The sequence below is a fragment of the Lipophrys pholis genome (genome assembly GCF_963383615.2).
Source record: "Lipophrys pholis genome assembly, chromosome: 6".
Lineage (NCBI taxonomy): Eukaryota > Metazoa > Chordata > Actinopteri > Blenniiformes > Blenniidae > Lipophrys > Lipophrys pholis.
Genome location: NC_137629.1, coordinates 21139419 through 21160777, shown reverse-complemented (window position 1 = coordinate 21160777; position 21359 = coordinate 21139419). Strand labels below are relative to the sequence as shown.

At 41.9% G+C, this 21359-nt stretch overlaps 3 protein-coding genes across 4 annotated transcripts; all 3 read left to right on the top strand.

The window, feature by feature from the left end:
- The first annotated feature begins 855 nt into the window (after positions 1-855).
- sncb (synuclein, beta) lies at positions 856-15702 on the top strand. Of its 2 annotated transcripts, none has more exons than XM_080464927.1 (6): positions 856-2061; positions 3068-3201; positions 6734-6763; positions 7149-7234; positions 12749-12835; positions 14309-15702. In XM_080464927.1, the coding sequence occupies exons 2-6, from the start codon at positions 3081-3083 to the stop codon at positions 14336-14338; spliced, it is 354 nt and encodes a 117-aa protein (XP_080321053.1). In that variant the 5' UTR covers positions 856-2061; positions 3068-3080; the 3' UTR covers positions 14339-15702. The 2 variants fall into 2 exon arrangements, with proteins under 2 accessions (XP_080321053.1, XP_080321052.1); XM_080464926.1 differs by having other exon boundaries at positions 1914-2061; positions 12749-12858; positions 14455-15224.
- adirf (adipogenesis regulatory factor) lies at positions 15468-18627 on the top strand. The gene is made up of 3 exons (XM_080464933.1): positions 15468-15580; positions 15784-15846; positions 16324-18627. Exons 1-3 carry the CDS (start codon positions 15502-15504, stop codon positions 16425-16427), a joined length of 246 nt encoding a protein of 81 aa, XP_080321059.1. The 5' UTR covers positions 15468-15501; the 3' UTR covers positions 16428-18627.
- A 273-nt stretch (positions 18628-18900) lies between these two features.
- gprin1 (G protein regulated inducer of neurite outgrowth 1) lies at positions 18901-21111 on the top strand (the record flags this gene model as incomplete). Its single annotated transcript, XM_080466174.1, has 1 exon — positions 18901-21111. The coding sequence occupies one exon, from the start codon at positions 18901-18903 to the stop codon at positions 21109-21111; it is 2211 nt and encodes a 736-aa protein (XP_080322300.1).
- Positions 21112-21359: the final 248 nt, after the last annotated feature.

Genomic DNA, 21359 nt, shown 5'->3' with positions numbered 1-21359 from the left:
TTATTTTATTTGCCTAAAGAAATAATTATTTTCCATTTTCCAAACACAAGAAACACCTTTTCAATGGCTCATCATTGATAGTGATGATAAAAAATAGAAAAACCTACAAAGCTGCAGATCATTGACAAAGATCAATCTTCCAATTACAGAACGCTACAGCCTCCTCAATGTATTATTATTATTATTATTATTATTATTATTATTATTATTATTATTATTATTATTAAAAATAATAATAATAATAATAATAATGTGTCTTCAGTAAAGGAACAAAAAGGATGGTACAACAACGAAAGACCACCAGAGGGCAGGCACAGCTCAGAAGTACAAGCAGTGCAGTTAGGAAAGGAATATGAAAATGTATCCACTGGACCTATAGTTTCGAACCAAATGCCAGAATACAACTACATTATCAATAAATGTTTTATCATTGTGTTGCACGACTTTTTCAAATGCAACGTAGCCTCTCTTTTGTCGCATAGTATTGCTGCAGGCCTGCTTAGGATTGACATATCAGCACCATGGACAGATACATCATTCAGCACCATGGACAGCGCCTGTCCAGCATTTATTAGAGGAAGACATATTCTGCCGGAACCCATAAACCAGATTAACCAGAGAAAATAAAATAGAGCAAGCCTACAAATCCCACAAGGCCTCTTGTATGGATGAAACCACGGCCATGTACACGTGGAGCTCACCAAGTCTGAGAGAAGCAGGACAGGAGAAATGAAATAGATAAAGCTGTATGGGATTTCCTCAGACCTCAGAGGGGGGAGTTGGAGGGAGAAGGAGGATATCGCAATCACGTTCCCCCTTCAGCAAGGATTGCGTCACGTATACACGTCAGAGAGGGGGGGGGGGGGGGGGGCAAAGAGGAGGGGGAAGGCCAGGGGGCGGTGTTTGAAGCTTATTCTTCGACGCTGTGTGTCTCTAAAAGTCAAAGTTGGGGGATCCAGTGATACCAAGCGGTGACATATTAAGTTCAGCTTGTAGTTTCAGCGTAAATAATTTAAGTGTAAGGCTCGTCGATGGTCGTCACGAGCTGATGGAACGTAAGAAATTCTACTCGAGGGAAATCGTGATTCCATCTGACGTCATCCTCTGCTCTGATTGGCTCAGGCGCCTCCTGCGGTTTGAGACCGTCCACTCCGAAATTTTAAAAAAAATAGCATGGTTTCACAAAATCATTTGAGTTGGAAAATGCACGTCATTGTAACAGGCTTTTGTTTTTTAATTGAGAAATAATTACTTAAGTTAGTATTTATACATTAATGTCTCATAAACTAACATAGTGTCACAGCTCATGCAGCTTTTACAGTAATACATTCCACCCCTGTCTATTACATAGAATAGTATTATCCTCATGTCACACTCATGTTTACTCAATCCGCACATTAATGTATCATTTACATATTAAAAGGGCTATACGGTGGGTTTTATAATGGCCTACACCCAAAGGAAGACAATGAAACATAATCCTAATATTATTGAAGTAGTGGTCTATGTGAGATATTTAAAATCAAAGTTGTAACAAACTAGATAAAAACACAATGAATAAATTATAATTAATCTAAACTAACCATAATAATAAAAACCCAGACAGGAGAGTGGAAGAGTGTTTCAACAGGTGACATCACAGTTGAATTCCTATAGTTTTAATAGTTCGTATAGACATACATTACATCTATTGGTGTTATAGTTTCAATCATGAGTATTACTAGAACAGGGATAGAGAAGACATACGGGCTCTATTAACCAAATTTCCTTTTTGATGATGTTTGACATTTAAGCTGATCAATAGCTGAAGGAGCCAGTGATGGTGGAGAGAGGGGAGGAGGAAGAGGAGGAGGCGGAGAGGAGGAGCGGGTGGAGGGGGGGGGGGGGGGGGGGGCGTGATAGTTCTCAGCCGCACTGTGAAGGCGGCCGTCCCTGTTGGTGGAGATCATCCCGAGGAAGGCCCACCTAGTGATCATTTGAAGAAATCTCCCATTCAGACGATAGTTTGACTTGAGTGCGACCGAATCATAAGGGGACCAATCGAAGGCTATTTGTAAATAGGTAAGGGCGCTTTTCCTTCTTGCACTCCATCACTGTTGTCGTTTTATTCAGCACATAGAGGTCACCACCATTAGACAGAGCAGCGTGCATACAAGCGTCGCCTTTTATTACGATAACTAAGAGCCTGCAAGCAATATTCACAACGGCGTCTTTATAATACTCACACTCTCGGTTGACTTCATTGGACCTTATGTGTAATGTGTGTGTATCAGGTAACACATAGTCTTGTTTAAGGCGGGTGTAAATGTGGGAAACGGTCGACATCATGCAATTGGTGCACATTGTGGACGTTGCAGACTTGACCTGCAGCATCCATGATGGTTAGTGTGTAGTGCCGGAAAATCTTTTTTTAAAAACCTTCGTGTTGCAACTCTGTAGCTTTGTCTCTCTCTTTACCCGTTTTCGTTTTCTTTTCTTTCTTTTCGTACGATCAAACGTATAATTCGACGTGCACACCGTGCTTCGTGCAGAGATCACGCTTGTACATCGTGCCTCCCTTCCCCCAGCGACGTAACGTAGCTGTTGAAATAGATGCCACCTTCCCGTATGATGTGCTGGCCAGTCCCTTTAAATAGGCCCTGGCGCAGTCATGTCATCCCGCTGCCACCGAGAGTAGCATTACAGACAAGCAATAATTGATGAGTGCTCCCACAATTAACCATTTCATTGAAATCTCCTTTTTTTTTTTTAGGGGGGGGGGGGGGTTCTTTGAATATTTCATGCACTGACGAGGACGTGAAAAGGAGGGCTGAACGCATGAGTGAGCTGAGGGTTTTTTACTACAGCCTGATGGCTGGACCACAGCTGTCACGATCTACCACAGGAGGCGGTGCTTCCTTAGTTTCCCCTGATTTATGGCCCTGGTGTCCATAAAAGTGTATAAGAATCGATTTTTTATAAAAATGAAATGATTCCAATCTGAGTTATTAGATGGAATCGTGCATAAGCCACATGTGTCAGCAGTGATGGTCACTGACAGCACTGTGTGTGCTCCATCTCTCCACAGTAGATCGGCCAAGATGGATGTGTTTATGAAGGGTTTGTCTAAAGCAAAAGAAGGGATGGCGGTGGCCGCAGAGAAGACCAAGGAAGGAGTTGCAGTGGCAGCAGAAAAGACCAAGGAAGGAGTCATGTTTGTAGGTAAGGTGATCACAAATCTCTCTGCCCCATTTGCATGTGATTTCTTCCTCAGGTCCCTTGTGACTGGCAATGTTCCTGTTACTAGCAGGAGCAGCAGCAGATGAGCAGGGAGCGTAGTTTATGATTCAGCTGTTGGCAGCTTATGTCCTGAAACACATGTTTGAATCATACCGCAGGCCTTCATTGTGTGAGGCAGGCCCGTCCCCGCCCTGGAACTTCAGGCAGGGTACAGTAGCAGGAACAATCTGCTGGGCAGGGGGATGCTTTTTTCTTTCACATTTTTGAAACAAAAACATGACAAAAGATAATTGCATGATAAACCTATTAACCATTTCATTAAGACACTTTTTTTTTTTAACTAAATTTGTTGTAAGTGTAATAAATACATATTCGGGGCTTTCTCATGGACAGTGGTCACCCATTACAGTGGGATTTTAACCAGTGAACTTTCATTTAGAAGCTTCTTGTCCCAACCTCTGGATCACTATTGCCATGTACTTAAAACAAATCCAGATTTGTAGAACAGTTGCAGCAGTCTCAGACTGTATGTAAAGACTTACCAGATATGGTAAATTAAAACCATCAAACTAGGACAAGAGGTTTTGCAGTATGCCTTTCGTAAATAAAGAAGAATCCAGAATTAAAAACTATTAGGATGCTTTTTTTCATACGTGAGACTTCGCGCAATGTTGTAGTCTTTCTCACAAACGTATCATAGATGAAAGGCAATATTGTGTGTTGTCTCTTCGAATACATTGCAGCCAGACTGTCAGGTAATCAATGTCTTTATTTTATTAACCCCGTCTGATGCAGTATATAAAGACTTTACCCATCATCTGAAAATCGGTGTAGCATGGTTGATTACACGGTGAGGTATAGGAGCTGCAGTCGAGAGGCACTGGCTTGAGCAGGGCACTGTCCTTGTGGCCTCTCAGCAGCAGACTTGACTGGGCCACCGGCAGGAGATGGGAACAAGGGGTGGGGGTGGGGCAGCAGGACGGTAGGAGCAGCTCCTGCCACATGTCCGTGTATTGGACAGCAGCAGATTGTGAAACAGTGTCAGCCCTCGGTCACCCCCTGGAGACAAACAGACTAAAAGCCTCAGCATTTTGTCCTCCTCGGTTCGGTGTTGGCCGACCTGCAGTGACTCGATATGTATCTGAAATCATCCTATTTCACTTGCTTCGTATTATTTCAGTCATAAAACATAGGTAACATGGAGCTGAATGGACATGTGGAGACGTGTTGTCGAGCAGCTGGCAGCAAGTAGAGCAGGAACTGTGAAAACAACGTGTGTAACTTCCAGATCTGTCAAATTCCTTTTTAGTTGCTCTTCAACTTCACGTGTGAGGCCTAGGCCAATGTCATGCATAATTGATATATCTGTGTAGCTTGGCAATAATCAAGCATTATAAATTAATAGTGTATAATCATAACTCAGAAATAAATAATTAATAATATTTAAATAAATTATATTTTCCACCAGTTTTGGACAAAATTATATTGTTCTTATTATAGAAGAATTCATTTGAGTTGTACCTCTTTGGCTTTAATATTTCTCAGCCTGCAACTCGCAAACACTTTTGTTATTGATGAAAGAAAAGTTTATGCACCTATAAAATGAGGGAAACTGAGGCGAGCGTCCAAAGACACCACAATGACATCTTCAGTGGGCTTGTTTCATTTAACCAGCATTCAAAAACACAAAGATTAACTGTGTACAGTTATATAATGAAAGAGTAGGAAGTCCTTGCGGTGGAGCAGATAGAAATTCATTTACCATTTCTTCTTGAATTATTACTCAGTATTAGTCAATTATCTTTCTCAAAAATCTCTTTATCGGCTCACTTATTAATAAAATTCTTGTTTCAGCACTGGATATGTCAGGATATCACACTTTTAGCCACTTCATACCTGCGTAGACAAATGTGGTGGTTCGTATTTGTTCGAAATTTGGTCACAGTGTCAGTGCGATTGTGGGATCCAGGACATGCCTGTCAGGAATCTGATGTAGTCACTTGCACAGTTGTGGTCAGAGCACCAGCACCTCTCGTGGTTCTACTGTCTCCAGCTCGTGTCGCTGATCATGCAGCAGCGTGTTCAGATGTGCAGGACACTGGGTCCTCCAGCAGAACTTGTCAGTGTTTCCATGAGGTCTCATTACCAGACATGTTTCGTGCAGTGTCTCAGTCGCTCCTTGTATTCTGCCCGGCCTGTCAGACTGCCGTCGCAACATGTGCACATTCATTTTCATCATGCCGGCGCGACAGCAGGAAGGTAAAAAATAATTTGCTTGTTGAGGGCGGTGTTGCCCTAGAAAACCGCGTATGATATGCTCGAAGGCGTCTCTTGGAGGAGGGGTAAGAACAATCTGATAGGTCTGTGGCCCACCTTTTGACAGCTGCTGCAGACCACCCGCCCTGCTGGGCTGAGCAGTCAACGGCAAGGAGAGGCAGAAATGAGAAAACTACGCCGCAAGTGATGACTTTTAATGCCTCGATGAAAAGGCTGATTCACTGAGCTCCTGTTTACTCCACATTGTATTTATACGCCGTTGCTATAAACGCAGCACTTGCCTCCACAACGTATCAGTCTTAATTTATGGCATTTTATTTCTTCAGTTCAATTTAACCTCACATTCACAGCATTACCATTCGGTACACAGCAGTAGCACAGAATTAGATTAAGAATGTGTGCGCTTAATTATGTTTCAATGATATGACTACAACAATCATTTCTAACAAGTACTTAGATGACAGAACATTTTACATAAAATGCTGATAAATCTAACATTTCTAATCTGCTATTGAGATTTCAACACACCTAATTTTCAGATTAGGTTATCGCATTTCTTTGAAGCCATAGATGAAATGGATACATCTCTCATACTGATGTTTTGCTCTGAGGCTCGTTTTTTGCCAAAAAAGAGGTTGCAGCTTTTTTGTCTCCTCATTTAAAGACTCTCAGGGACTAGTAAGTCCTATTGTCACTACACACCGGAGAGGACGGTCACAACCAGCATTCACAAAGTAGATCGTCCAATGAACTTGATGGAGAGTTCTGTACATGAAGGAGATCTGCCACAGGTCAGAGGTGAACAATGTCCAGGTTCCTGGTTTAAATCAGCCATGAGGGGTAATTGTAGCTTGATATGATAACACAGAGAAATCTCCAGCATTGTGGCCAGGATTGTTCTGGAGTATCCCAAAACAGTTAAAGCAGTTAGAAATATTATTATTGTCATTTGTATCAGTTTATCGTGTGAGTAGTTCTGAACAGGAGGATGGTTGTTTTAATTAGTACAATACAGGAGAGGCTCAGCAGTCTTGCTCTTTAAGGAATTAGAGACTCAGTCAGACTCCTGTTAAAGATTTTCTTGAAAATGGATGGTGTTAGAGACTCAGTCAATATTTCAGGGAGGTGTCCACAGTCCACATATATACACTCACTCTCACACACCAAGAGGAACATTTTTGTTTTTAATTGTTCATCCTTCTTTGCTGACTTATTTCCTTTTCTCCCACAAATTCAGGTTCCAAGGCCAAAGACAGCGTCGGCACAGGTGAGATTTTCTCCGTGCAGATCTTGACATCAGTATCTTTTCCTGTAAGAAGCTCTGTTACATTATTGAGACGAGACATTACCGCTCACCACAAAATGGCAAATTCATTATGGCAATAGGGAAACGTGTGGGTCATGTGTAAGTGGCCTTTAAGTACATTAATCTGTTGGGAAGTAGACGACGAGCACAAGCATGCTTTTAATCTGTCTGGAGCTTCCGTTGAGATAATGTGTGTGTGTGTGTGTGTGTGTGTGTGTGTGTGTGTGTGTGTGTGTGTGTGTGTGTGTGTGTGTGTGTGTGTGTGTGTGTGTGTGTGTGTGTGTGTGTGTGTGTGTGTGTGTGTGTGTGTGTGTGTGTGCGTGTCTGTGTGTCTGTGTGTCTGCAGTGGCTGAGAAGACCACTGGCGCCATGGGGAACATCGTCGCTGCCACCGGCCTGGTGAAGAAGGACGAGTTCCCATCCGACATGAACGTATGTACTGGGCATCATCACAGTCACCATCAGAGTAACACAACACAACCTGGTCTTCAGCGCATTCTTGATAGAAGACAGAACAAGACTCCAGTGTGAAGACATGTAGACACACACACACACACACACAAACTCAAACAAGTCAGCTGGGCAAAAACTGAGAAATCATTTTCAAAGGGGCTTGGTTACTGCAAATATGTTGTGCAGGAAAACTCGGATTCACCAATGGAAAGCTTTCTACAAGATATATAGTGTATGACAAGTCTTCAATTACATTGGAACCGTATAAAGATTTAGAAATTATTAATTGTCTAACGTCAGGCCTTCATATCTTTAGGTTTGTCTTTCTAATAGTCCCGATCTTAGAGCTCAACTCAGCATGGGTACGGAGTATATAGCTTCATATTTTACAATATCCTATCAGATTCTTTTTTTCTTCAAGTACATAAACAGAGATGTGTAACTATGTCAAAGAATGACCTGTGCATTTGAAGATTTATAATTAGACTATTTTCAGCTCTCTCAGAGGAAACGATTTGGCAGAGCAGAAAGCAGTGGTAGTGTACCAGGCCATGGCCTCTTCTTACGTGACAGGATGTAGGAAAAGGTTACTGACTTCGAGCTGAAGAGGTCCTTCGTATGTATATTATTACAATTTAGCACAAGACAGTTAAAAAAAAAAGGCGAACTCAGAAGCTGCAAATGAGAAAATATACCAGCCTGACCCAATTAAATGTTGAGATGTCAAAGCAGGCTTGGACTGCTCCCATATTGCAGGGAGTTGGTAAATATGAGAAAATCAGCAGAATTTCTATACAGATAGTTGAGGGGAGGGTCTTCTTAAAGGTTGCAGGTATAAAGCAGGCTCAACAATTATATTTTGCACACATAGAGTACATGTGGAACTTGATCTACTGATGGAGCATGCAGAGGGGATATAAAATCCATAACCTATAAACCTATAACCTATAAAATAAACTGTTGATTTAAAGCATTTGAAAATGGAGTATTCGGATGTATAATACATTTTATCATATATTGTGCAAACTACAAGGGGGGAGTTTATGCCGTTAGATTAATGTGCAACATGTAATGTGATTTACTGTAGATAAAGATGTTTGCATTGTTGATGATTGTGTCTGGTTTTCCCACATTTAAAAACAAGGCGTAAACATGCTCCGGCTTTAGCAGGGATGCTGCTAATCTGACGAGAGGCATTTTCTCAACTAGTTACCCATGACATTTGTCGTTCGTGGTGTTATTCTGAGCAAATCACTCGCCAAATGCACAAAAACTGAAATCACAATCTATTTGCATGACCGATCACATGCTTTATGCAGGATCTTAGTAAATCAGGTCCTTAGAGTAAAAATTTTTTTTAAATCTACAAAAGATTGAGGCAGATTTAACTTCATGTGGTAAAAGACTCGCCTTTCCTCTCAAAAACAATAAAATAAGCATAAAGTGACCCTGAAAACTATCATCCATCTATAGAAGTATTTATAATGCACTTTGTACACCGCATTTCAAAATACTTTTTTTTTATTAATTTAAGTGGGAGAGCTTCGAATCATTTTATTACAACTAATTGGATTTGTGTTTTACATTTTTGACAATTATTTTCATAATTTCGTAGTTTGAAGTCATGAAAATCAGAAACATAACATCCCAAAATATGACATTATCTTTTTAACCAGAGGCGATAAATATCAGAGCTCAATATTTAGGAAAGGCGGCTTGAAACATTTTAGTTCATTTGCTGTGAGTTTGGAAGTAACTGGCAAAAGCTTTTAATTTAAAATTATTGTTTTTTAACTGCACCTGTACTTTTATTTCTCCTTTTCATCCTGACTGGGACTAAATGAGTTTGCTCACGTGCCTGAGGACATGTGGGAAATCAAAAAGACGTTCCCATTCCAAGTCCAAGGCTCGCTTACACTTGGCAACACGCTCTGATTTGTGTTCATTACAGCCTGGGCAGGATCATCGCTGTCGCAGAGCCAGACTTACTCAGCGGGGGTAAATCTGATGAATCTGAATGTCACTCCAAATCGGAGTTACTACTCTCAGAGGCTTGCCATCTATTTTACTCGTCTGCTGTCTGCACACGCATATTTACTGTATGAGATTGGATTCCTCTCAGCGGAGGAAACAGGATGATACTTTCATAGAGGAAAAAAAGCTGAATAATCTTTGTTCGGTCTGCAGGTAGGAAGTATGTTGGAAATTTGCACAAAAAGGCTGATATACAGGGTTTTTAAAAGAAAATATTAAAAAGAATTGTTATATAAACATTAAATAGATACTTTTAAGTGTTATATTACTCTTGTTCTGGAAGGAAAAGAGACATGAACCCAGCCTGACTGCACACTGACCTAACTGATTTACTATTCAGTTGCCTTTTGGCTCATAGTATAAAAAAAACTAAATTCCTCCCACTTTTCCTTTCAGATTTTTACATGTAACTAGAGGCATTAAGCATTTTTGACTTCCTGTGTGCTCTCTCGCTTTCATGACCCGGTCCTGCACCGTCAGCGTGTTGACATTTTGTCTATCTCTGTCAGACTGTCAGGGGAACAGTGAGGTTCTCATCCCGTCCTAAGCCTTCATCCCTCAGAGCTGGACCCTCTCCGCTGATTTGCTAATCTCATAAATCTGACAGCCTGCTCTAATAGGCTTCTCCAAGGCGCTATCTGAGTGATAAAACTTCTCATCTCAACACCCTGACAACACACTGTTAAACTGTTGACACTGTTATCAAATGTGCACAGCTACATTTCCATGCCAGTTCCACTTTACTGAGCTGTACATCCAGTCTGACTCAAGCGTGCAGATATTCTACAGCAGTGGTTCCCCCAAAATATTTCAATTGGAGCCGGATTGTCTCCAAGAAAGGGTGCGAACCCCATCTGCAGAATCTGACTTGCCAAAAACTTTGCAATGCAGCAAAACACTGGACACGCCCACTCCTGCAAACATAGAAAAACATCCATCATCAATCTATTCTCAGTATTGATTATCTGTCTCAGGGAAGTGGACGGCTGGAGCCACAAAAGCACGACCATTCCAAAAGCAATGGTCACATTCTCAGTGTCTTATTCCGGTTTTCTTTGACATGCGCTCATCTAAATTTTTGGAGCAGGCAAAGCCTCGCCTCCCCCTTGTGGTCGCTGGTTCCTTCCTTTGGGAGGTTCTGCGCCCCATTTTGGGAACCACAGCTTTAAAGTATAAGTAACCTGAAAATTCTCAAAATTATATCAATTTAGTCCTCAAAGCAGACAACTTACAAATAGGAATACTATAAATATACAAATGAATATGGTTTTGACTTGTGCTACTGACTCGTGTCTGAACTGTGGTTTCTTTTGTGCGTGACCGAATCTGAAGCCGCGGCCAGTCTGGCATACAACTTAATCGCTCCCCTTTACTACAATAACATAAACACTCTTCTTCACGGTCACTTTTTTTTTCTCAGCCGGTGATCTGATTAGCCGTGTCTCGCATTGTGCAGCTCCTAAAGCCATGCTAATCGCGTTGCTGGGCTTACAGCAATAACACTAGCTTGATACAGCACACTGGATTACGGTCTGTTCTTCTCTGACCTAATTGACTTGATTAGAGCTGAGTTTAAAAATAAATGTGTGGTGACCCACTGGCTTTGTTTTCAGGGCTCTTAAGTGGCAGGTATGGCAAAGAAGGAGAAATTGAACTGTTGTTTTACAGTGTTAAGACATCATCTTATTAGATTTTCTGCGATGCCTCAGTGACAACGTGATGTCTGGTTATTGTGTGGGGTTTCTTTTGGTCCATAGAAGCCATTGATGGGCGGAGCTAACAAAGAGCTGGTGGAGTGAGTGATGCTTGTGGGATGAAGTTAATCCCTTTGAGTCGTATTGTTCTGTTGCCCTCTTAAGAATTGTATAAAAAAAAGATCAACTATGTGATCAATGTTGCACTATGCAACCACCATCACTACAAACACATTGTCGTTTATTTGAAGTAAATCACACACAAAAAAAAAAGAAAAACCATTGCACTACTAGAAATACTCACTGGGCCATCGCATTTGTATCAATCCTCAGCTTAAAATACTTCCCAGTAAATGTAATATTTATTCCTGTTTAAGTGATGTTTGCTGCACGCCTCAGTGATCACAGCTGTTTGAGGAAGATATTGATTCCTTTTAGAATGTGAAAGCAGTTTTTCATTAAGGGAGAGCGAGCCAGTGTGCTTTGGGCTCAGTTCCACATGCTGGGTAGGTGAGGGAACTGCTGACAGATGAGTCTGCTATTGACTTTATTTATTTATTTATTTATTTATTTATTTATTTTTTTTTCTTTCTCCTATTGACTTTTAGGACCTTTTCTGCTATTGACTTTAGACTTGTCTCGCCCCGGTTCCTTTTCACCTTACATTTGAGTCACATTGTTCAGGGCCTGATTAATGAGATATCTACTATATATTGCACCTTTTGAACAATACTGACTGTACAGCCACACCAGCAGCCGTGCACGGCTTTGTTTGCACAGCTGCATTCTCAACAGATGTTCATGTCATGATACCAATGCTCATATGTTGTTGTTCAACATGTTGTGGTTTGAGTATTAGCCTGCCAGCATTTGACACTCAGCATGAAGAACAGCTGGGGAGAATAATGTTTTTAGAGAATAAAGTTGGATATTGTCCTGGATTTGCTCCTTAATAGTACAAGTCAGACTGTGGACGACTGTGGGTTGCAATCTCTCCCGCAACTAGTTTTACCTTTAAGGCCCGAGAGTGACATGTGTGATTCTGTCTTTAAAGACAGGTGTGTTGTGTTTGTTCACAGATGATGTCATAATCTGCTGTAATCCTGGAGAAGGTGAAATCATATGTTAAAGACCACAAACAGGATGATGCATGCATGGAATGTTGCTTAAACTCTTGGTTTATTAAACAATGCACAATTAAAGCATTTTTCTTCTTGCACATACGCTTTTTTTAGGTAGTACTTTTTTTGGTTGAATATCAGCATTTACCTTGGTTTTTTTTTACATTATGAGATATTACTGCCGTTAACAGCTGTTAAGATCCATATGCAGTAAAAAGTCTTCGCTTGCTAGTTGCTTTAATTTCAATCATCACCCTTTTCCACCATCTGTACCTAACTGTTGCTAACTGGTGCATATTTGGTTTTATACTAAAGCACATTTCTTAATCATGTCAGTCCATTTCTTTAACACATTCAATGGCTTATGTTCTATAAAGGCATCCCTTGACCACCTAAGATCCCCCAATCCCCCCCCCCCCCCCCCCCCATCTAACAAATTAGTTTTTATAATTACCGATTGAAATTAATTTGGCTTTATATGACTAATGTATGAGAAAACTCCTGCATTACGCCGTAAAAAAAACACGAGGGAATGTCATTTCAAAAGCTCAAGCATAACTTCAGCTGCACGTATGTACATTTGTTTCTATTTCTGTGAATCTTACCTTCTTCCTCACTCTCTCTTCCTCTCACTCTCCCTGCAGCCTGAGGAGTATGGGCAGGAGGCCATGGAGGGCCAGGGAGAGGCGATGCTTGAGCCAGAAGGGGAGACATATGATGAGTCCCAGCAGGTAATCAGACAGCACGTCACGCAGTGCATGCATGTCTGCGCTCAGTGTAAAAATGTCACAACTCATAGTGTTTTAACTCGACTCTGGTCTGCACTATGAGTTTGTTGTAAAGGGCTTTTAGCGTGTTATGTAAGAACCCGTAAAAAAAAAAAAGAAAACTTCACAGCGATGAGCCCATTCACTTACAATAGATGGAAGCTCATCAGTATTCACGAGCATGGCATGACTGCACATTTTAGCCGTATTGCATTTGAATGGCACTCCACACTTCCCCACCTCTTCTGACCCACACAACAGCAAAAGCTGAGGTGAGTTGTGTTCTCTGTGGGAATTGAAACAGAGCACTCAACCTGCCAATTGCCACCAGACATGCAGTGCACTGTGAATATAGCACCACCTACCTACACCGAGTGCTGAGTGTGTGCTGGTGTGTGTGTGTGCATGGAGGGCTATTTTTGGAATTTGACAGTCAGGTGAAAAAAAGAATCTGTGCTGAATTGTTGGCTTTAAAAGTGGATTTTAAATGTCTGTTATGGCATATGAAATCTCACAATATATATAGTATGTTGACAGGACCGTTTTGTCAGTATAGATGATGATTTGAAGTTAGAACAACTCTGGTTTGTAGTCAAAACCTGTATAATGTTAAGAATCAGCTTGAATAAGATGACACTTGCGATTTTGACAGATTCAGTTTTAATGTCTGACTAATTCAATGCATTAGCCTGAATCTTCTTTTTGGTCCTTGCAAGCATTTCCATATCTAGATAATTTAATTAACCAGATGGAGAAATAGAACTGAGATATTCCTTGAGCTCCAGATTAAAAGTGAATTTGCCAGCATCAGTAGCCTGTGTCATCCTCCTCCATCTCTTTTTCCCACTCCTCCACATCTCTTTCCCCTCCCCCATCCTTTGCTACACCAGCGATGTGAGAGCTCAGTGTGAATGGGTGTGGTGATGACGTCCTGTGCCTCCGAGCATTGTGGGTAATATCAGGGTCTCCCTGCATTGCTGTAAATATGGAGTCTGTGTGCTGCAGAGAGAAGCGAGCTTTCTCTGGGAGGAACTGGAGAGAAAAATCCATTTGCTCCACGGTCACACTCTGTGGTGTTGAATACATTAGATGGCTTCAGACTATCGGAGGCCGTGTTGTTTTTTTCATGACCATGTGTGCAGTGGAGGCGTGTGCAGGGTTACAAGAATAGTGAGTGTGCTCACGACTCGTCCTTGAAGCTCTCACAGGCTCGTGCTGCCCTCTGTTGGCTGGAGGGACCGAACAGCCAGCACAGGCGCTCAGATGGAGTGACATCATTACCTCCTGTACATCAAGGGCCGCCTAAGCTCCATGTCATGTATTCTTAAACGGATTAAAGCCGAATTTAAGATTTAATTAAAGCCATACTGTTGGTTTTAACCCTGTGCTGCAAAATTGACCCTGCTCGTCTCTTAAAGCCTGTTTTTCTTTTCCCAGGAGAGCCAGGACTACGAGCCAGAAGCATAAAAGCATCAGTATGAACCACCATCCAACCAGCAGCACAATAATATTTCTAATAACAAAAAGGACAAATGCTGAAACGATTACAATTATATCCCCGTTGCAAAAAAACCACAAACTAGACAAGCATTCCCACTGAAAAATGTTCTTCCTTCAAGACAAATGTTTTATTATTATATATTGTAAATGTCATGTTATTAATGTAATGTGTTGGGTGTAGGTATTTATTGAGATGTAGGATTTGCCCTCCCAGTCTCATTTCCTTGACTCCCTCCCAACGAAATGAGACCAGAGCCGGGGCTTGTGACTTTGTACTAGTGTGTATGTGTATTTAGAAATGTGCAATAGATGTTTATCATCTTCCAATGAGGCATTGGGGGTGGAAAAAATAAATATGACAGGTTGCAAGCAGATATGATTACAATAATATCCTCCTAAGTGTCAGCAATGCCTGTTTGTGGGTTTTTACTTTGTTTTTCTTTTTCTTTTTTTTTCATTTCTTTGGGAAGTTATTTTGAACGTTTTTGAAGTAAGAGTTTTTTACATTGTATCTTTATAGTTGCTTGTGAAATCATTCCAGTGAACTATCTGTTAGAAACAGACAGTGTATACATGTTTGTGTGTGCGTGTGTTTGTGTGTACTGAAGATTTTAAAGTCAATATATTATGTCTTGGAATCATAATGGTTGTCATATCAATATGTGCTTTAAATTGCAGGACTTGTCAGTATACAGGTTTATGTGTTAAGCCAGACATACAAATCCTCTGTAAATAAAAACTACAAAAAATAAACCATTTGTTATTGTTGCTCGATAATGTTCAAACTCATTGTTATGCACTGATATTTTTGTAATTTTATCTGTTTTGGCATGCTGATTTAAACAAAAATCTCAAATTCATTGTGCTTATCGTTTTTGCTCACTATTGTCTGGGCGGTTTGATTATCGGATGAGTAAAATGTGCTGAGCGGGCCCTGGACCTTGGCAGGATGCTGCCATACTTGGGATGCCAGTCTGATCAGTTCCTTTGGGCAGGTTTTGTTCAAGTTAATCCGCCTGGAAAGTGCAGGCTCGGTGATGTCGGGCTCTGACAGCGGGTATTAAACAGCCGCGCCGGCTGCTCTCGGGTCAGACGAATGTGTGGACGCTGAGGGGACAGACACAGGAGCCATGGCCTCGTTCAAGAAGTCCTTTGAGAGCCTGAAGGGTTCGAGCCACTCAGCTGCAAAGGGAGTGACAGACAGTGCAGGTACGGGACAAGGAGTTGAGATTATAAAGTGCCAGTCAATGATCTGGTGATCTCTTTTTGGAAGGGATTGACACTATTAACACTTGATTTGCAAAATATATAATACTTTTTCCCTAAAATGGAATTAAAAGCATTTTTTTTTTTATGTGAAAACAACATTAAATGCAAAAAATGTTTTGTGAGACCCTGTACTGTGTTTCCAGTGCAGGCAGCTCAAGGAGCTGTGCAGCAGGTGGCAGACTCCTCCAAAGAAACAGCCAACATAGGTAAAGTGCACAGTCGCTTTGGTGTTTGAAGCATCATCATGTTATCCTGCAGTGTTATGTGAAGCAAACAAAAGTGTCAGCTGTCAGTATCTTACTTCTTAAGAAAAATTTCAATTTGCAATTAAAATTAAGATTTTAAAATTGAAATTTGGATGATTTTTTTTTACATTGAAATATGTAAAAAAAAGAAAATAATAATAATAATAATAATACTCCTAGATTTTGGAATAATTGGTTGATCGTTCTCTGTCATGTATTGCTGAACTGTACATATGGCACAATCAGAAGTTTCAATACAGTGACTGCCTTTTTTGTTCTTTGTTGAAGAAACTCAATATTCGCCTACAGCTTGTGTGTTCTGCACATAATTTTACCCTGACTGAAACAACTTTATATCATTTTTTATTTTCCCTAAAAGTTTCAAATTGTTTAACTTCCCAAATTTTGTTTGTCATCTGCTTGATTTCTGACTTGAAGCTGCTCAAGAGGCCAGCAGGCAGACACAGTCAGCCATAGGAAAAGCTGCGGACAAAGCTTCGGACGCCATCAAGGAGTTTGGACAGAAAATGGAGAGCAAATAATCTGCAAAGAATGAATGACTTTAGATGAGCCAACTCGCCTGATCACCCATAGGTTTAAGGGCGAGAAATAATGTTTAAATAGAAATTAGTTTGCATCAGGAAATCAAAAAAACATATAGTAAATATATTGTATATATCTCTATTGAGCTAACATTCCTTCTTTATAAATTGTCCTTTTTTTTTCTTTCCAATTTTCCATTTGTTTTTCCAGCCTTATTGTAGATTTTTAACATGTGATTATTTGGGAAATAAACAGATACCAACTTTGTCAGGTTCATAAAATGTGATATCTTGCCACACGCAGCAGAGACAACACTGTCTGTAGCACTGGAAACACTGTGTGTGATGCATCCTGTTTTTCTACTGTGGAGAGCACTCATCAATGAATCACCATGGTGGTTATTACCAACACATTGCTGAGAAGATGGCCTTTGGCAGGCCGATGGCTCCTGATGGGAGTGTGATAAGAGCCGTCTACCTTGGTCCTCGGTGGTGCGCGCACACACTCGCCTCCCTCCATCACACACTACGTTGTTGCTGGGCAACAGAAGTCTGCAGCGGCCTGCGATTGGCGGAGGCCTTCGAGTTAATGGTGAGAATACTTCTGCCAGAACACTGTGTTCTGGTGAGAGCCACATCTCATAGCTACAGTGGAAGATATTCAGAAAACAAAGAAATTTAAACATGCTCGGTCCCACACAATTACTCGAGGCAAGGGGCATTACAGAGGCTCTGGAGAAATGTGTGTCGCAGAGCAAAGCGGGTGGAGGGAGGAACGGGCCATGAAAGACTTGGTGTTTTACAAGTGTTTGTTTGTGTGGGAGGCACAGCTCTGCTTCCTCCAGGCTCCTTCAGCTGAAACCCTCTGTTGCCTTTCATGTACAATTTCAGCAGAGCACTCACTGTTACAAATATTTCTCAGATTTCCTCCAAAAGCACTGAGTTGGCTTTACTTTATTTTGAAGGGGGGGGGGGGGGGGGGGGTCTCTAATGATCTGCACATATTTATCTGTTTTACAAAAGGGAAATGTGGGTGTAGTTCTTTTGTTTTCACAATCATTTGTATTATTCTTAATCACCGGCTCTGATAATGGTAGACACAGGAGGGGAATAGTTCCCCCCTGACTCTCCTCCAACGGGCCAACAACTGTAGAGGTTTTTACTGTTTAATAATGAAAACAGAAAGCAACTGTGCAACAACAAATGTACATAAGACAATGGTTTTATAAGGCTGTAAATCTATAAGGATGAAGTTTCCATCAGCCTGCATAGTGATGAATGTGATGTTCTATCCTGTATTGACAATAGCAGGGAATAAAATTTGCCTTAGGGGGTTTTTGAGATGTTGACAATGGTCATGCAAATATGGGCTTCACTGATCCACATATCACTTTCTTGCTACAAATCATTGATCATTTATCAATTTGAGAAATCCCTTTCTGCATAGTTCGCCCTCCCTCCTGCCACCCTCACACTTATCACTTGTGGAGACCACTTTAATCATTTATTCCCCAACAAAGCCAGCTCACTTATGTATTTTAGTTCACACAGCATCCATTTGTGCAGCTATGAGAACCTGCTGCTAATTGCCATGATTTGCTGATGATTAGAGAGGAGAACAGAAATTTTGTCGTTACATTACCACTCACTGCCAGAACCCGACCGTGGTTTCCAGGGAAACTGGAAATGTGAGGCTTTTCAATAGACACTGCCACAGCCACAGCCTAAAGAGCGAGGACTGCCTAAGATAGATTCTTCTAGAGGCAAACCTGTAGCCTCTGCTATCACTATAAATCAAGAGGAGAGATGTTCGGGAAGATGTTGCTTTTGATCATCGGTGAGATTTGTGATGTTTGACCCAAATCTGAGGGAGAGTTCTGGGGAAGCTTCACTTTGACTTGGACTGCTGAGGTATGTCACTGGCTTGTGATATTTTCTTTTATTTTCTCTCTTTCTTTCTTTCCTTCTTTCTTTTTTGTTTTACAGTTATCATATTTGTGTGTAAGGTTAAAATGTGACGACTGCCCTGGAAACAGAGACGTGCTCCTAAGTGTTATGTAAAACGGGGCAAAACGAGAAAGCAAGCATATGTGAGGCTGGTGTATTTTTAGAGCAGAAGGATTTGACACAGGATCTGTAAAAATGTGTTTATACAAAGTCTACTTGAACTGTCATTCTTAATAAATGTGATTCAGTGCTCAGTTAAAGTACTTATGTCAGGTTACAGTATCCAGACACTAAAATATGACACGCAAACCATTTTCATCAAGTAGTAGCAGTGATGTAACTTGGTTACATGTGAGTGTAACTTGGCATTGATTTTGCATGACGGAGTATTTTTATCACAACAACAAAATGTGGTTTTGTTATCCACTCCTGGTCTGGCTTGATTCTGATTACAAATTGCACAAACAACGTGTCTTTGCTGTGTTATGCCCTGCAGGTATTTCTTTGCACTTTAATGAGAGACAGAATGGGAAGTCTAAAGGATGAGACGAGAGGTCTCAGAGAGGACCACCAGCCTTGTGAGAAGACAGATGACGGAGTGTCCACAGGAGTTTCAGACATCAGCAATGCACCTGAAGGACATCAACTACACACAGGTCCTGAAACAACAACTGGAGGGGAATTTCTGCCAGAAGTACATATGAATGCCAGCGCCGCCGAGGTGAGAGACAAAAACCCAACATCCAAAGATCAAGTGCTCTCAGGAGGGGGCAGTGGAAACGCCGACCAATCAGACAATAAACAAGAGAAAGACTGCATTCTGACTGATGAAGGTGATGAAACAATAACAGCTTCGCATAATGATGCAACAGTTGCGATTGAATTTTCGAGTGATGGAGGTGAAGGTGCTGACCACAAGAAGGATGAAAACACAAGTTACACCAGAGAAAATAATGCTGAGCTTGATAATATCTTGGTGCCTGTGCCGTCCACTCAGGACCCTTCCGACCCACGCTCGCCTGCTCCCTTTGGGCAGCAACACATGCGCACACAAGTGAGCCTGGAGGTGGTCCAGTGCTGCTCTGTGGCCACCAGCCCCATGACTCCTCCGGAGGGGGGACATTCCTTCTTCTTCCCAAGTTCCTTTGGGAAATTTGGCACTGTAGATGCTGTCACTAAGGATGCCGAGCTGCAGATGGGCCAGAAAGTGGAGTTCTGCTCTGTTGCCACGTCTCCCATCCCCATGACCCCGAAGACTTCAGCGACCACAGCTTTCCCCGAGCTTATTGCGAGAGAGACAGCACCCAAGGACGAGAAAGCTAGAAAAAGTGAGGAGACGCAGGACAGTGTCCAACAAGAGAGCTTTGCCACGTCAAAAAGTCCAGAAGAAGATAAGTCAGAAATAACTGGAGCTTTGAAATTTTGCACATCAAAGGATCTTAGTGAAGTCTGCAACTCAAATGTATCTCCAGACACCACAACCAACAGTACAGCTTCTGGATTAATAGATTCACAGGGAACTGTGGGGGATAGTAATCAGCTGTGTAAGCAGCCACGGATGGGAAGTTTGGATCAAGACATAACCATCTTAGTCACACACTATATCAACAATGAGGAGGACGAGGAGGATAATGAAGAATCAGTTATGTACTTCACTGAACCAGACATGGCAAAAATAGATGAAAATGAAGAAGAAGGAGAAAACAGCAGCAATGTAAAGAAGCAGGATGGAAAGGAAACAATCTCCACAGAAACAAATGATGGCGTAGAAGACATCTCAACCACAAGCAATCAGCACACTAAAACTGATGATTCCTCTGATCCTGCAGATCAACAGTCAAAAGCATACAAGGAAGTTGACAATTCAGAGATGAAAGAAAACAAATGTGAAGATTTGAGCAATGTCTCTGCAACAAAACCCCTCGTTCCTGAATCACCAGCGCCCTTCGGCTGTCACAACATCCGCACACAGGTGAGTCTGGAGGTGGTGCAGTGTCAGTCTGCAGCTACCAGCCCAATGACCCCCCCTGAAGGAGACCAGGCCTTTCGCTTCCCCAGCTCTCTTGGAAAATGCACATCGGTGGGTACAGAGACGAAAGATGCTGAGATGCAGCTGGGTCAGCAAGTGGAGTTTCGTTCTGTTGCAACAGCACCCATGACCCCGAGAACTCCCACCACCATGACTTTTCCTGAAGTCAGGAAAGAGAAAAGCATAGAGGAGAAAATAGTGGAGGAAGAAGAGGATGCAGAGGAGCAGGACGATGAGAAGAAAGATGAAGTCGTTGAAGAAAAGCAGAAGATAACTGATGAGAAAAAGGTGGAGGCAGCTGAGCAGGAGGCAGAAAACAAGGCAACAAGCTGCGAGGAGAATGACGAGGAGAAGTGCGAAGAGCCAGTGCAGGAGGTGAGCTGGGATGACAAAGGGATGACGTGGGAGGTGTACGGGGCTGTGGTGGAGGTAGCCGTGCTGGGCTCGGCCATCCAGAAGCACCTCGAGAAGCAGGTGAAGAAGCAAAAGATGCAGGCCACACTGCCACCCCCTCCTCCACTGAACCCCTCTGCCACACCCCTCACTGCTGAGCCAATCCAGAGGGGGTCCGGCTCAGGTAAGGGCAGGGCGGGGAAGAGGGGAGAGAAGGAAGGGAAGGTGGCCCGGCGCAGAAGAAACCCCTTCCGCCAGCTGATGGAGAACATGCAGCAGCCAAACTGTTGCTCCAGAGCTCATACCACTGAGTAACCAGACGAGCTGCCTGGAAGGAAGTGAATGAAATCTGTGCTGGGTTATCACCCGGCATGCTCAACGGATGTGATAACGCTCACTCGTTCCTTGAAGCATGACATTGTCTCGACAGTGTGAGGAATGAAGCTCCTCCTCACACAAGACAAGCAAGCACAAAAGCATTTAATACTTCAAGTATTAACTCACTGAAAAAAACAGCCATATAATTCTTATTAGATTTGCTGTGTTTGTTTTTTTTTGCTCCT